This window comes from Oryzias melastigma, linkage group LG16 (assembly GCF_002922805.2).
Source record: "Oryzias melastigma strain HK-1 linkage group LG16, ASM292280v2, whole genome shotgun sequence".
NCBI classification, from domain to species: Eukaryota; Metazoa; Chordata; class Actinopteri; order Beloniformes; family Adrianichthyidae; genus Oryzias; species Oryzias melastigma.
In genome coordinates, this window is record NC_050527.1 from 27,375,907 (window position 1) to 27,391,076 (window position 15,170).

Consider the following 15,170-nt stretch of genomic DNA (forward strand, 5'->3'; position numbering starts at 1 on the left):
TTTGAACGAGAAACAGAAACAGCTGCAGGTTTAACAGACAGCTGACCGACCTTTCAAAATAAAATACATTATTCTTCATAAACTAACATACATAAATCAATAATTCAGTCTGTAGTTTAAAAAAGTTTACTGTATTGTTCTTGTTGTTACCGTTTATATTTGTTGTTTATTTCAAGCAATCCAAGTCAGCAAATGCATCAAATTCTAGCTCTGAGTAAATATGAGTGAATCCATTAGTTTAGTCTGATGGATCGAAGATAAATATAAAAAATAAGGTGTAGAAGCATAAAAATATGAAGTTAGAGAAATCCAGAACTCCATTTCTTTGTGTATTTTTGATCCCACATTCATTTTTCATGTTATTATCCTTGGCAGATTCCTTCTAAAGCTGTAAACTTTCTGTGTCTGAAGGGTGAAAGTTGGATTCTACACAGACAGAAATCCTTGAAGGTTGTGTGTATTGATTGAAGCGCATGCTAAATAAAAGAGGCAGCTAAAATCAAAAGGTTCCTCAGCACCAGGGACAGCGCCGTCACAGAGGTGTTGAGGTTTAAGTAACGACTTGAACAGATAGAAAACAGTGTTAGGGATTATACTGGTTTAGGTTGATCACTGTGTGATTCTGATGAGTGAAAACCTGCAGTTGGAGCTTTACTCGAGTCTGATCGAACACAAACCAACACATTTCTCTGTTTTGTTCAGATCGTCTTGCTGGGTGAGGTAAAACAGCCCGTCCCCCAGTTCTCTCTGGCTGAACTCTATTCAAATACGTTGTAGAGTTAGATAAGCTAATTTCTTAACAGTCCTGGTAAATCTCCTGTCCGTCCTGGGAGAGGATCTCTCCTTCATGTAGATATTCCTGAGGCTTCTTCTTTTTTCCTGAATCACATTTTTTAGGAGTGTTTTCCTTACTAGGAAGGAGGGTCCAAGGACAGGGATAACCAGTTTTAGTTAGTCTTTTTAGTTTAGCAATCAGCTTTGTTTATATTTTATGACCGACCTTCTGCTTCATTACAATTACTGACATGAAGCCCAATGAGGCCATTGTTTTTGTGATATTAGGCTGTATAAATAAAATTGAATAGTTTTCAGACGATTCTTCTTCAGACTTTTCTCTTTGAATGTCACCATGACTCACCTGCCCCCACCTGAACCTTCTTTTCTGATGGTAATTACCTTCATGTTCTCTTTTACTACCTCTATTAAGCTTCTCTTGGGTCTTTTATTAAAGTCCTTCCACCTTAAATTCATCGTTTCTTGTCTCAAAAACCTCTCAGCTCATTCTTGATCTTATCCATCTTCATTATTCCTAAGAGGAACTTCCACATCTTCATCTTTACCACCTCCAGTTCTCTGTCTGCTCTTTTCCTCAGTTTAAATCATAAATTATTGCAGGTTTGATCAGAAACATATGGTACTTTATCTCAGCTGTTTATTTTATCAAATGAAGGATCAACAAAAGGTCAACAATGGCGTGAAATGTTTGAGTTGATAAGAACTGGCTAAAATAATCTATAGGTAGTGGTACTCATAGAATGCAGTAGTAGTACCAGATAAAATACAGAAGAAAAAGTACAAAAATAAAACACAACCTGCCGTTCTGAGCTGTTTGTACGCTTCTCTTCACTTCTATCCACCCTGAACCCTCTGTCACTCTTTCTACGACCACATGTCCATCCGGGTAACGGCGCTCCATCTTTCTTTCTCCTCTGTGGTTTCATTGAACCTGAACCAGAGCAAAGTGAGCAGAAGCGGCTCTACAGGCGTGCAAAGGTTGAACAAAGACGTGATAATGTTCAGGTCAAGTGTTTGACCTTCACGTGGAACAGCATCTGCACCGAGTCTCATAATGAGAAGCGCCTGCTGTGAGGAAGAGGAGCCGCTCTGCTGGATATCTATTAGTTACACAGCTAGCATGTGGATCATTCGCCACTAGTGGTGTCTGGTGATGGCGTGGACGTGGGTTTGTGTAGGAAGTGATAATGGACGCTTCGTTTAGCATATCCTGCTTAAAATATAGTCACTAATGAAAAATAAAATATATAAATCAATTTGACTCTTGTTATTTTTCAAGTTTCAATTATTTTCACAGGAAATGGACCAATTATAACACGATGGGTTGTCATGGTAACGGCTACAGAATCTGCCAGTCGCTCTGGTGCAGCAGGTATATGAGAAATAACAAGGAATGATTCATAAACGTCATGTTAAGTGATTTAGAGCAACTCTCAAGAAAACATTTCCAATGAAAAGTCTACGTAAATGCATGAGTTGTGCTTCCGGGTTCAAAACTTGAGCTCTCACACCATTAAAAGCTAAATCAGTTTAACATTGACCAATCAGAGACTCAGATTTGGTAGTTACGTATGGATGGCGTCTGATGGAAGTATCAACAATTTATTAAATGACACCAAGTCTTTCATGGATTGGAATAGAGCTGTGAAAGAAAAAGTCTGCAGCCGGATTCACCAGATTTGCACCACTTTGACATTTCAGCCTCTTCCAACTGTAGACATGAGCTAATATCAGGTAGCAACAATCCTGAAAGTGCGTTTACAGTTCTGCTCTTCATAGGCAACAATCAACCTAATCTGAAGCAGGAACAAACAAAAAAAAAAAAACCTCAACGTTTCTCCTGATGATCCAGAACAAATTTTCAGTCTGAAAACGCCCAAGTGGACTCTGATCCAGGACCAGGAAGCGCTCTCTGACCCATCTGTCCAGGTGGTCTGATCAGAGCGAATAGACTCCACGCTCGGAGTGGAACAACTGGACCAAAAATACCACCGTAGCCGGGCATTATGGGATGTAAATAGAGCAACGATGAGACACAGCGACTCATTGAAATGTGGTCGGATGAATTCAGGCTCATTAAACAACTTTTAACGTAACACACGTTGAGTTTTGCTGTTTTCCCGACAATCTATCAGTTGATAAAACCGATTAATCGATCTGAATCAATCTAAGCTTAATAGATCAATAATCAATCCACAAAAGTAGAGATCGATCTTACACATAAAGCTCAAGTCCGCTAGCTTGATGCTAACGTATAATGGGATTTCCCATAGGACGGCTAATGCTAACGTTCAGTCAGTCTAAACATACATTCTGACTAAATAAACATCTATTAAATCACAGACATGAATATTCCAAAATCTTTTAAGATCATTAAGGTTTTTGTGGTCTAAAACAGTTTTTTGCTTATCCTTTTTTCTTCTGGAATAAGGTGTAATGCTAGAGCGTGATCGCCACCTAGTGACCAAACTGAAACGTCCTCCAGGAGAAGCAGAACAATCGTTGGAGCTTCTCCGTTTGAGAATCCATGTAACTCTGTATGATATTAACAATCTCATTATTTATATCACCGATACATTTACAGTATGTGAACTGGATCAGATTAATATAAATATCTTCAAAACATAGTTATAGATTATTAATGTATTTCTAAACAAACGTGTATAAATGTATAAACTCAAAATTGAATAAAATCCAACTGAGAAGAATGAAAGAATCAGAAAAAAATCTGTATCAAATTGATCCAGACTCTAGTCTAGTGGATCGAATCAATTCTGGAAATTATTGCCGATACTCAGCACTAACATGTCAGAACACTCAGTCCTCAGTAACCATCCTGGAGCATCCCTCACCAATACAGACGTTCAAAACTGATCAATGAAATATCAAGTTTGAATACGTAACCTATCTGACTGCAAAGCTCGGGACTTCCATTGTTCTTTCTCTTGTTGCTTTTCCCGCCCTTGTAACTGCTGGCCAATGACTGAAGAGATCTTTAGTCATGTGGTTTTGTTTACAAGCTTTGGTTCAGAGCAGAAATCTCTGGTAGACGGAGGTCTGAATCTCGGACCTTTTCCCGTCTGAATACACCCTAAAGCTCAAATGTTTCAAACACGGTCTAAGAAAAAAAACGACAGGTTTTTCTGAATCCGTCTCTACCAATCAAATCCATCATCACGTCTCCTTTAAAGTATTTTGGGGACGATTTTTTTAGAAATGAACTTCAAGCTTGTTCACCTTGAGCCACTGGTTTTTGTTCACATGATGGAGCATGAAGATGTTTGTTTTAAAGAAGATTGAAGAAGAATCCACCAAAAAGTGGATATTTATCCTGATAAACTGCACATGTTCTGAGTTTCTGTTGCTATGGTAACCATCTGTTGTTTAGACCAGCACAATAATATACGACATTCAGGCCGTGTGACCCGAACATGTTTTCTAGTATCACTTGTTAATGGACACCCTGCAGCCAATCAGAATGGAGCATTCTCCCGGACCGGCGATCGGCGGATCTCGACTGATTCCAGGTGGAGCCTGAACTCCGACTGCTTTGGATTCTGGCGGTGTGGTCCTCAGACCTCCCGCCTCTCCGCCACTTCATGATTAAATTGCCTTTAAGTGTCAATCCCCTTTAATTACTGTCATTATCATCAATGAGGAGGGAGCAGCGCCTAAACCAGCGGGTTAATTAAGCTTTCAGGGACATCCAGATTATTTATCTGCGTTCGCCTGCCAAAGGAAGATATGAGCGGGGAGTTAACCTCATGCGGCGTGCGCTCGGATCATACGCGGCCCTGCGAGCCTCGCCGGTCCTCGCTGTGATCCTCCTCGCTCTCCTGCTGTCACTCTGCTCCTCGTCTCACAAGTTTCCACTCATTTAGGTTCATCTGCAGGCAGCAGACATCTACTTAACTGACGTCCAATCAAACGTTCTCCTTACCTCTCAAATCAAACACTCGTTTTCCTCTGCAATGCAAAACAAAGCAGCTTCTTCAACCAATGATGTGCCGTGCTGCAAACCGAATCTGAGCTCCATTCTTCGGCTGCAGATTCGGCTGATTAGCTCTCTGAGTGAAGCGGCTGCAATCAGGACAATCAGCTGCTGGAGAGGTTTGTTTGAGATGAGACAAACGCCTCTCCGGGTTCTGAGGGTCCAGGATGGAGATCCTGATCTCCACAGCTTCACCAAACTCCTGTCCAGCTCCGATCAGACCGGCCTCGCAGCACGCGCTCAGACGCGTAAACGTGCGTCACAAAACTCTGGAGCTAACGAACAGTTCAGGAGTCGGTTAGGTGATAGTGCTGGTATTCAGTCTCATGTACAGTACTGCTAATACTCAGAGTATGGTGCGTTCACAGAAATGGACATTTCACATGTGTAGTTCATGACTTTCAATTTCACCTTATAAAAGATAAAAAGCTTCTGGTCTCAGCTAAGCTACGTGCTAACACAAAAAAAGGCTAGAGTTCCTGATCTAAATCATTGTCTAAACTGTCTATTTGTCCCATACAAATAATAAGCAATAAATATTTATATGACTATGGTTTGACCTTATAGTGTGGTTGTTTAGTAAGAGAATCACTATTGTGATTGCTTAGTCAGCATTCACATTATAGTGATTCTCCTGATCCTTTCTGTATTTTTTTTCGGCACATAAAAACTCATAAAAACAGTTTCAGCGATTTCAACAATTTTGGTATCAAAACATTCACCTTGTTCAGGACATTACTGCTCGTATTTTAGGTATTTGTAAACTTTACCATTTTTGAAATATTGAGCAAAATATGCCTCATAGGAAATGAATGACAGAGTCTTCAAATATCAACATTTTAAGTAGATTAACAACAAACCTTTCAATATATTCATGGGCTATGTGTTTATCTTTAAAGTAATTTAAAAAATGGCTAATATTTTAGCAACATGCTGATGTTTTTGGCTAATTTGTTATCTACTGAGGTTTTTAGTTAATTTAGAGATTAGCTTCTATTTTAACGATTTTGGTTAATTTAGTTTACTGAGGAATTTTAGGCTAAATTGGAGTTAAGCTAGTACTTAAGCATTGAGCTAACTTTTTTGGGCTAATTTGGAGTTTAGCTAATATTTAAGATATTTAACACACTAAAGTTTTTTGCTAAATCGGCATGTAATAGAGATTTTTAAGCAATTTTACCATACATTTTTCAGAAATTTAGGTCAACTTCAGCGATCTTTCATAGTTCTTTAACAAAATGTCCAGTCTTTTAGCAAATTTAAAATTTTGCAAATAACTTTTGCATTTTAAATCCCTGCAGCAGTTAAAGTCAATTATCATTTTCAGTGAAACATTGGTTTTATAGCTTTAAAAAGTTGTGCTAAAACAAAAACTCAACACACTTAAATGTAAGTTGCTACAGCTCTATGGAGAGAAAATGGACTCACTCCCCTCTGTGTGTACGTAATTCTTAATTTGTAACTCATATAATACATTATGTGCATAAGTAAAAAAGTTATGAAATTCAAAATATATAAAACACAATTTACACATGCTCAATTTAAATTACAACAGCTTGAAACTAATTACTCATGCAAATCTTTAAAAACTGCACACAAATCACGTTTACGCACACACAAAACCTCAGTTATGCACCAATCTGAGGTGAGACTCTTTTCACGTCTCAGAGATTCATCTGTGAGTGATACTTAAGATACTCGTTTCTCTCACAAATACAGCTTTGAATGTCCTCATAACTGGAGCAAGACTCACAAGAGTTGCACCACTTGGAAAATATGGTGATTAAATTGGTTTGGCTGGAGCTGGAAATAATAACAAAAATAATGATAATAATAATAATAATTATTTTGTAAAAGTGCCTTTCAAAATAACTAAAACACAAAAGCAAAACATACTAAGAAATACCAACGACTCAGAGTGAAAATCCAGACTCAAAGGGATTCGTTTGGAGTTGGATTTGAAGGTCAGTAGAGTTTATGTTAACCCGGTCAGGAAGGAGAGAATTCCAGAGTTTTGGAGCCGAGTGGCTGAAGGTTGGAGCCGGGTCGGGGAATGGAGAACTGGATAGATGAAAAGGACCGGAGAGAACGAGTACTGATAAGGTCAGAAACACAAGGAGGAGCCGGCTTACGGAGGACCTTAAAGGTCAACAGGAAGTTTGATTCTGGAGTCTATAGGTGGTAGAGGACGGAATGATGTGACCACAGTTAACCATTTTCTATGGGTGACATCACACTCACTCAGTCCAGACCTCACGTACAGTCAGTGGTTAAACCCATCCTCAAACGAAGCAGACTTACTTCTTGGGAGGAACCTGGCCCACGTTGACCCGCACACAGATGACCTTGCGGGTCTGCATCCCCAGAGAACACGGGCCCTGACTGCTGCTGCGGACCGCCGCCGAGGCGTTGAAGGACGGGGAGGACGGGTCCTCGGTGCAGGGGCCCCAGGGCCCCGTCTGCCAGTGGTACACCGTACAGGCGTGCTCGTTACAGTTACGGACCTCCTGAAGGGCGCTGCTGTTCGGGCACAGGGCGCCACCTGCAGGTGAAGAACACTGTTAGCATTGTGATGGACGACACAAGAACATCTGGGAATCGTGGAAAAATAAAACTAGTTTATTTTTGCTCTTTTTGATTCATTTTTTTTTTTATCAAAATCTATTTTAATTTAGTTGTTTGTTTGTCATTAAAAATAGTTTTTTTACAACAACAGAGCAGCAGTTTGTGTTTGATGTCACACTGATCAGAACAAACCCCAGCTTCACTCAGTGGTAACTGGGATAGGCTCCAGCAACCCAGTGGATGGATGTAGAGATGGATGTAGGGAGGGATGGATGGGATTCAGCCAAGTGATGCATTTAAATGAGAAACATCTCTACAATCTTAAATTCAGAAGACAATATAATTTGATTAAACCTTATTTATGAGGATTACGTCATAAACTATTGCAAAGACCACCGCTCTGTGATGGGACAGAACGTCAGAATTTAATGATTTTATTTCACCAAAGCTTTCTGTATCTGAGTGGGACAATGACCTTACAATGACCTTACAATGACCACACAATGACCCAACCATGGCCTTACAATGACGTTACAATGACCTTATAATCACCTTACCATGGCCTTACAATGACCTTATCATGACCTTACAATGACCTTTTAATGACCTTATCATGACCTTACAATGACCTTACCATGACCTTATAATGACCTTACAATGGTCTTACAATGACCTTATCATGACCTTACAATGACCCTACCATGACCTTATAATGACCTTACAATGACCCTATAATGACCTTATCATGACCTTACAATGACCTTACCATGACCTTATAATGACCTTACAATGACCTTACAATGGTCTTACAATGACCTTATAATGACCTTATCATGACCTTACAATGACCCTATAATGACCTTATCATGACATTACAATGACGTTACAATGACCTTACAATGACCTTACAATGACCCTACCATGGCCTTACAATGACCTTATTATGACCTTACAATGACCTTATAATGACCTTACAATGGCCTTACAATGACCTTATTATGACCTTATCATGACCTTACAATGACCTTACAATGACCCCACCATGGCCTTACAATGACCTTATAATGACTTTACCATGACCTTACAATGACCTTACAATGACCTTATTATGACCTTATCATGACCTTACAATGACCTTACAATGGCCTTACAATGACCTTACCATGACCTTAAAATGACCTTACAATGACCCTACCATGACCCTATCATGGCCATACAAAACAGCAGTTTAACAGAAGCTGTGATGACTTTTCTGTTTGCATCAACAAAAAAACTGAATTCAAGAAAAATAATCTATTTCATGAGTCATAGTGTTATAGAATATTTCATAGATTAACATGGAAATGACACTCAGGAAAATGGATAAGCAGAAGAACTGCAGCCAGACTTCAGGTGCTTATATTTAACCTTTAATATAAAGTATTAGAAACTGTGTTAAAATGAAACATGTGTGAGTTTTACATCCATGAGAAACACCAATACCAGGAAAAATGGTTTTATGCTAACATTAGTAAACCGTGAATTAATAGAAAGAACGGTTTCTGTGGCGAGAAGGTCATGAATATTAAAAGCAGAACGTTCTAATATTCAGAAACAGATCAGAAATATATATGTATAAAGAGCGTTCTTTAGGAATACGAGTCTTAAGTTTGTCTTTATGTGCAGGCTTTGGTTTTAATGATGCCTGAGGGAACAGAACAGTGATGCTGCAGCGTGATGGTCGTCCCTCGACATTATTGATCGATTGATAAACTGATTAATCTCATCCTCCTTTAATAGTTCCTTTGCCTCGGCCAGAGTTCTTAGGGTGACAGGGTACACGTCTCAACAATTTATGGGCCGTCCAGCACGAGGGGAAACTCAGAGGTTCGTGCGTTATCTGAATTCAAGGCTGTTCGGAGAATTGATGAATGGACCGAACATTTGGACACAGATGTGAAGTATGTGTATAATTGAATACATTATGTCAGCTCTGATTTTCTTTTTAATAAAATACAGGTTGGATACAAATAATTAAAGCTGAGGAGCAAACAGATGAAGAAATAAGGGGGATTTAGGAGCGTGATCATTGGAGCTGACCGCTCCCAACCGGTACTGGTCTGTAAGGTCCAGTTCAATCTGACTGATCTGAATACCATACAATGAATAAAAAATAAAGAGGACGTCCACACAAATGATTCTGTCTAATTTCTTCATTTCTAGTCTGGCTGCATGCAAACACAGCACTGATGTATGGAGAGAAAACGGTCTAATCCAATCTGTGTGTGCGTATTTCTAGATTTGTAACTCATACAATACATAATATGTGTAACTGTGTGTACTTGCAATTGTGTTTTCACATGTACAAAAATGAGAAAATACAACAAAATCACATTTTACACATGTACAACTTTAAATTACAGCAGTTTCACACTAACTACAAATACAAATCTTTAAAAAAGTACGCACCAATCGCTTGTTACTCGCACACAAAACCGCAAAAACCTGAAACAAGACTCTTTTCAGGTATCCTAGACTTGTCCATAAGTGATGCGTTTAGATGGTGCTAGAATGCTGGGTCATCAGAGTTTTCTTATCAGCCCTTTTGAACTTAGATTGTGAATAATATCTGGTGAAAACTTGACATTTTCTCACTTTCTTAAAAAGATATGTCTGATAATTAATATATAAAGTCTAAATACACGTTTTTAAAACACAATAGTTCAGGAAAATTATTTTTTTAAGGGATGAGTGGAGCGTGCATAAGAACAGCACTAATGTATGGAGAGTATAGTCTCATTCAATCTGTGTAATTCTTGATTTATAATTCATAGAATACATTTTGTGATTAACTGAGTGTATTTTCACTTGTGTATTCACATGTACAAAAATGACAAAATACAATTTACACGTGGACAACTTAAAATGACAGCAGCTTAAAACCAACTACACATAAAACTTAACAGTATTCCTTTTTAATGGACGAGTGCTATAAAATGCATATTTAGACTTTTCTACATTAATATCAGACATATCTGTTTAAGAAAGTGAGAAAATGTCAAGTTTTCACCGGATATTATTCACAACCTGAGTTTAAAGCGGCTGAGAAAAAAAACTCTGATGACCCAGCATTCTAGCAGCATTTAAATGCATCGTTTTAGATTTGTGTGTAACAAGCGATTTGTGCTTATTCTTTAAAGAGTTGTGCATATAGTTACTTTCAAGCTATTGTAATTTTAATTTGAGTATGTGTAAATTGTATCTTTTTTATTTAATAATTTTTATACTTTAGCATAAAATATATTGCAGGAGTTCAAAAATCAAGAATCACAACGCACCAATTGGGTGAGACTATTTTCTCTCCATACTCCTTATACAGTCCATAGGGTTTGGGGGGTTAAAAATGAAAGATCCATTCAACATGCCTGTGTCTCACCTACTTCTTACCTGTACTTATGTGTTTTTAAGTATTCACTATGATTTGTCGCCCGCAGCATACCCATAGGAAAAAACAGTATATGAACATTTCCTCTCCTTTTTTCACTCCCAGACAGCCCATATTCATCCATAGGACAAATACCTTTTCACTACACTTCAGCTGTTTTATTTTAAGGGTTCTCCGAGTTCTTCTAAGGAGAGTTAGGCCTGAGAAAGTCACATGTCAGATCTTTAATGGAGCACTTTAGTCCCACTCCCACAGCTATTGCCCTCTTTTTGACCGTCTTTCTCTCGTTCCTCCTGGGAAGCAGCAGCCAGCCGACTGCACGCTCAATGAGCTGAAAGAGTGCTGTCCTTTTTTACATCCAGCTCTCAGCTCAGACGAGGGGGGGGCTTGTACTTCCTGGCTGAATTTGACAGAGAGATGTTCCTAAATGAGCGGAGCAATCACAAAGCTCAAACACGGCGGCTGAAAACACCTCCTCTCTGAGAGCCGGCTAACGGGGAGATGATGGTCCCAACGCTGAAGTGACACGCCGCCGCTGCAGGAAATGTGGAGCAGCTCTCATGAAGCATTACAGTCACAAAAGAGGACAGCGTGTGCTGGTGAAAGTACTCCCAGAGCTGCAGCTCAAGCAGGTGTATAACTGGAGAACACACGGCGAGAGCACAAACCGCCTGACCTCCAGTTTATCGGGTAGTTACTCCCAAACCGCTGCTTTTTTTTCAGCCCGCATTTCAGAGAACTCGTGTCTGCATCCGTTATTTTCAGCTTTTTTCACACAAACCTGCAGAAACGGCCTCTTGACACGCATGGCAACTGTCATTCAGCGAGCGGCTGGGGCTCTCCGGGTCCCAGCGCAGTCAGCAGTGAACAGGCAGTTATGCTAAGCAGGTCATTAATTGGCTTATCAGTGCATTAATTAACAGCGTTTGGGGTTTTCAGATGAACCCTACGAGTTTGTGCAGTTTCAACTATTTTTGCCTTCATAAATATTCAGCTCAGACTCTCCCAATCTGCTGTGAATCTAATCAGATAATCAACTCTGCAGGGGGAGCTTCAGACGGAGGAGAGACTCTGTTTTTGGAAAGCATTGTTTCATCAGGTTCTTTCAACCGTTTCAGAGCCACAGCGGTTCTAGTCTACTGTCAGAGATTTACCGAAGAGCTCCGGGAACTTGGGCACCCGCGACAGACCTGAATGCAGATGTCAGACATGTTAGTGTGACAGGCGGACCAAGTGATGCTGCAGCACAACCACAGAGAAGCAGCGGCGCTATCGGGACACGCCACAGCGGATCAACCACGCCGGAACTACTGCAGAACATCAGCTACACGCTAACACCACACGGTAGAGTCTACCACGCACACGCTAACCACACGCTGCAACAGCAAGTGTTACTGTGAATCCTGAAAGCAAAAACGCTTCAACAAACTTTGTCCACATAAAAGCATTTTCAAAATAGAGGGAGAAAGTCATAAATAAATATGGTGTATTGTATATAATTACATTTGACATTATTAATTTACACAATAATAAGTCATAATAACCTAAAAATTGTCTAATTTCATAAGTTAATTGCCAATTAGTGATAAGAATCTCATTACCATCCAAATCTAGACACCTGTACTTCACCAATGTCTGTTTTCATACCAAGATGAAAGCGAGACTGAATAACAAATGAAGAAACAAAAGTGCATCTTTTTGGTTTTTGGTCCACAGCAGATTGAATCGCTCCGTCAGTCATGTGACCAGAAGAGCGGCGAGTTTTTCCCTCAGCGTCAATACGGCACAGAATGAGTCTGTGATTTTAAAAAGAAAGTTTGCACAATAAAGTCTTTTTTGATGGCATTTTAGTTTTAGGATAACAAATTATATGCTTGAGGAAATAAGAAATGACCTTTTCCAATAATTGGCTTTGAATATGTTATGTGAAAACTAAGAATTAAAATGAACTAAGTTATATTACATGCGATAATGCTAGTGTGAATATTTTTTGTGAAAGTACTGGCTGAAGATGCTGAAAATGCAAAAACTATTTGTAAAATGTTAAATTTGCTAAAGGACTATGAAAGAGCTCAGAAGTTGACCTACATTTCTGAATTCTGATTGATTAAAAATCCCCAAGACATGACAATTTTGTAAAATTATTTAAATTGTTTCTTAAATATGAGCTAAACTCCAAATTCGCCCATAAAACCTCAGTAGATGTCAAATTAGCCCAAAAAGCTATCTCGTTGCTTAAATTCTAGCTAAACTCTAAAATAGTCTAAAATTCCTCAGTAAACTAAATTAGTGAAAAACGTTAGCATGTTGCTAAAATATTAGCTAAGCTCCGATTTTTGTGATAATTACTCTAAGATGAAAACATAGCCCATGAATATATTTAAAGGTTTGTTGTTAATCTACTTAAATTTTGACATTTGAAGACTTTCTCGTTCATTTCCAATGGAACATATTTTGCTCAATATTTCAAAAACTATAAAGTTTATAAACACCAAAAATACGAGCAGGAATGTCCTGAATGAGCTGAACGTTTTTTTATGAGTTGTGTCTCATCATTGTGGTGTCATGTTTTTGTTTTAAGAGAATTCTGTTAAGGAGCTACAATAGAGTTTTTAGTGTGACGTCACAGTAGCTCCAGAAAAGTGAGTAATAATTGTTTCTAGCGGTGGTAAAATTAACACTTTAACAAGTTAAATTAGTTGGATAAGTTATTTCCTTTTAACAAACACGACAATCAATGCTTTACAATTGTCTGCAGCTCATTCGTTGAGATATTCCTACACTGTTTGCATCTACGGTGGCTGTTTTGGTTCAGTTCTTCCACTCCGGGAGCAGATCGTATTAAGACTGAAAACTCAGAGTGAAACAAAGTTCAGTCCGATTGGAAACGAACTGAGAGCACCTCAAAAGGTCCGGGACCAGAACTCATTTGAGCATATTTAGACTGAAACTTTGTTTCGGATTATCAGAGGAAATGAACTCTGGTTCAGTTTAAGTGGACCCAACGTGTCCGTCTGACTTCAGGTTCAGTCGTAATGATGCAAATGAAAACAAACCAACTCACCAGATCATTTACTCAGAAGCCTGGCGACAGATGTGAGCTTTGATTTACAGCAGATTCATCCACATGTCTGCCCTCATCATCGTCTATCAAAGGAGACGCTGGCGTCTTATTCAGGCCGCCGAGCGGCGAGCTACGTGGGAGCGGTTATGGAGGAAGGGATTCTGGGTTACAGAGCTGTGGATCCTACAATTCTGCATGACACGCTCAACTTTGTGGCATCCAGTTGTTGGTCACATGACTCATTTAGTTAGTCAGAAGTGTTTCCATTGTAGTTTTGCGAGACACGTCAATTTCGATCAGCCTCAAAAACCTCCTCCTCTCCAAGCACCAGAGAGTTTTTTTATTGATATTTTTTAATAAGGCTAATTTATGATCCCAAATCCATTGAGCTCATGTTCATAGTCAACAGAAACGCAGCTTCTACCTTTGGTTTGAGTCAAAAACAGGCTGCTGTCTGACTGTCACCAAACTAGGAAAACATGCAAGCTGTCAGATTTAGATCCATCATAAGTGAGGAGAATTATTTATTTTGGCAGCTGCAGTGTCACGCAACATGAAGTTACAGCGTTCCCTCATTTATCGTGGATGTTACGTTCTAAATATAATCCTTGATGGGTGAAATCATGAAGTAATCGACTATAAAATGTTTTAAGGCAAAAAAACTTCAAACTTTCTACAGTATTCTGAGAAAAACATGAACATTTTTACTCTTTCTGTCTTATTTAGTCGCTCAAAGTTCCAATAAATCCAGTTTATAGAATGAAAACAAAAGTGTTTGACAAACTAAACAGTACAGGAGATACAGCATAGAGGAGTTTGATTGACAAGGTCTCAAACCAATCAGGATGCAGAGCACAACGGTTTGTTAAAACATTAAAGTTATACTAAACAAATCTACAAAATAGGACAAAGGGAAGGATCACTGGGATCTCAATTTAGTCTCCAAATAGTTTCAGAGTGTTGAATTGTGGGAGTTATTTATTTATTGTTTTTTCCTTTTCAAGTTATTTTCAATTTTACAAAGTTTTAGCTAATTTAACATTCAAAATAGAAAGAATCACATTATGATTTTTATTATTAATCTTATTTTAATATTAATAATCTCTTTAGTAAACTTAGCCTGTCTGAATTCCTTCCTTATTTAGTGCATTAGTCATTACTAGTGCTGTCCAGATCTACCATTCCAAAATTAGGTGCCCTAGAAATCTCCAAGAAGTCTTTCAAAAAAACTAGCGTGGATCGATGCTCACTACATTAGCGAATGTAGACCTCAATGCATTTAAACATGTTTTGGAAAAAAAAAAAAAATCTAAATTTTTAATAAACCCTAA

At 38.7% G+C, this 15,170-nt stretch overlaps 1 protein-coding gene across 8 annotated transcripts in view; it reads right to left on the reverse strand.

Moving 5' to 3' along the window:
• Window positions 1-15,170, reverse strand: part of LOC112136530 (thrombospondin type-1 domain-containing protein 7A) — a 194,055-nt gene that overhangs the window by 74,164 nt on the left and 104,721 nt on the right. For all 8 annotated transcript variants that reach the window (XR_002917370.2, XR_004949372.1, XR_004949370.1 and 5 more), the window contains one exon: window positions 7,088-7,328. Coding sequence is in view for 4 of the 8 variants with exons in the window: in XM_024258281.2 (XP_024114049.1) it covers window positions 7,088-7,328 (241 nt within the window). In the remaining 4 variants the exon portion in view is untranslated. The remainder of the gene's footprint in view (window positions 1-7,087; window positions 7,329-15,170) is intronic.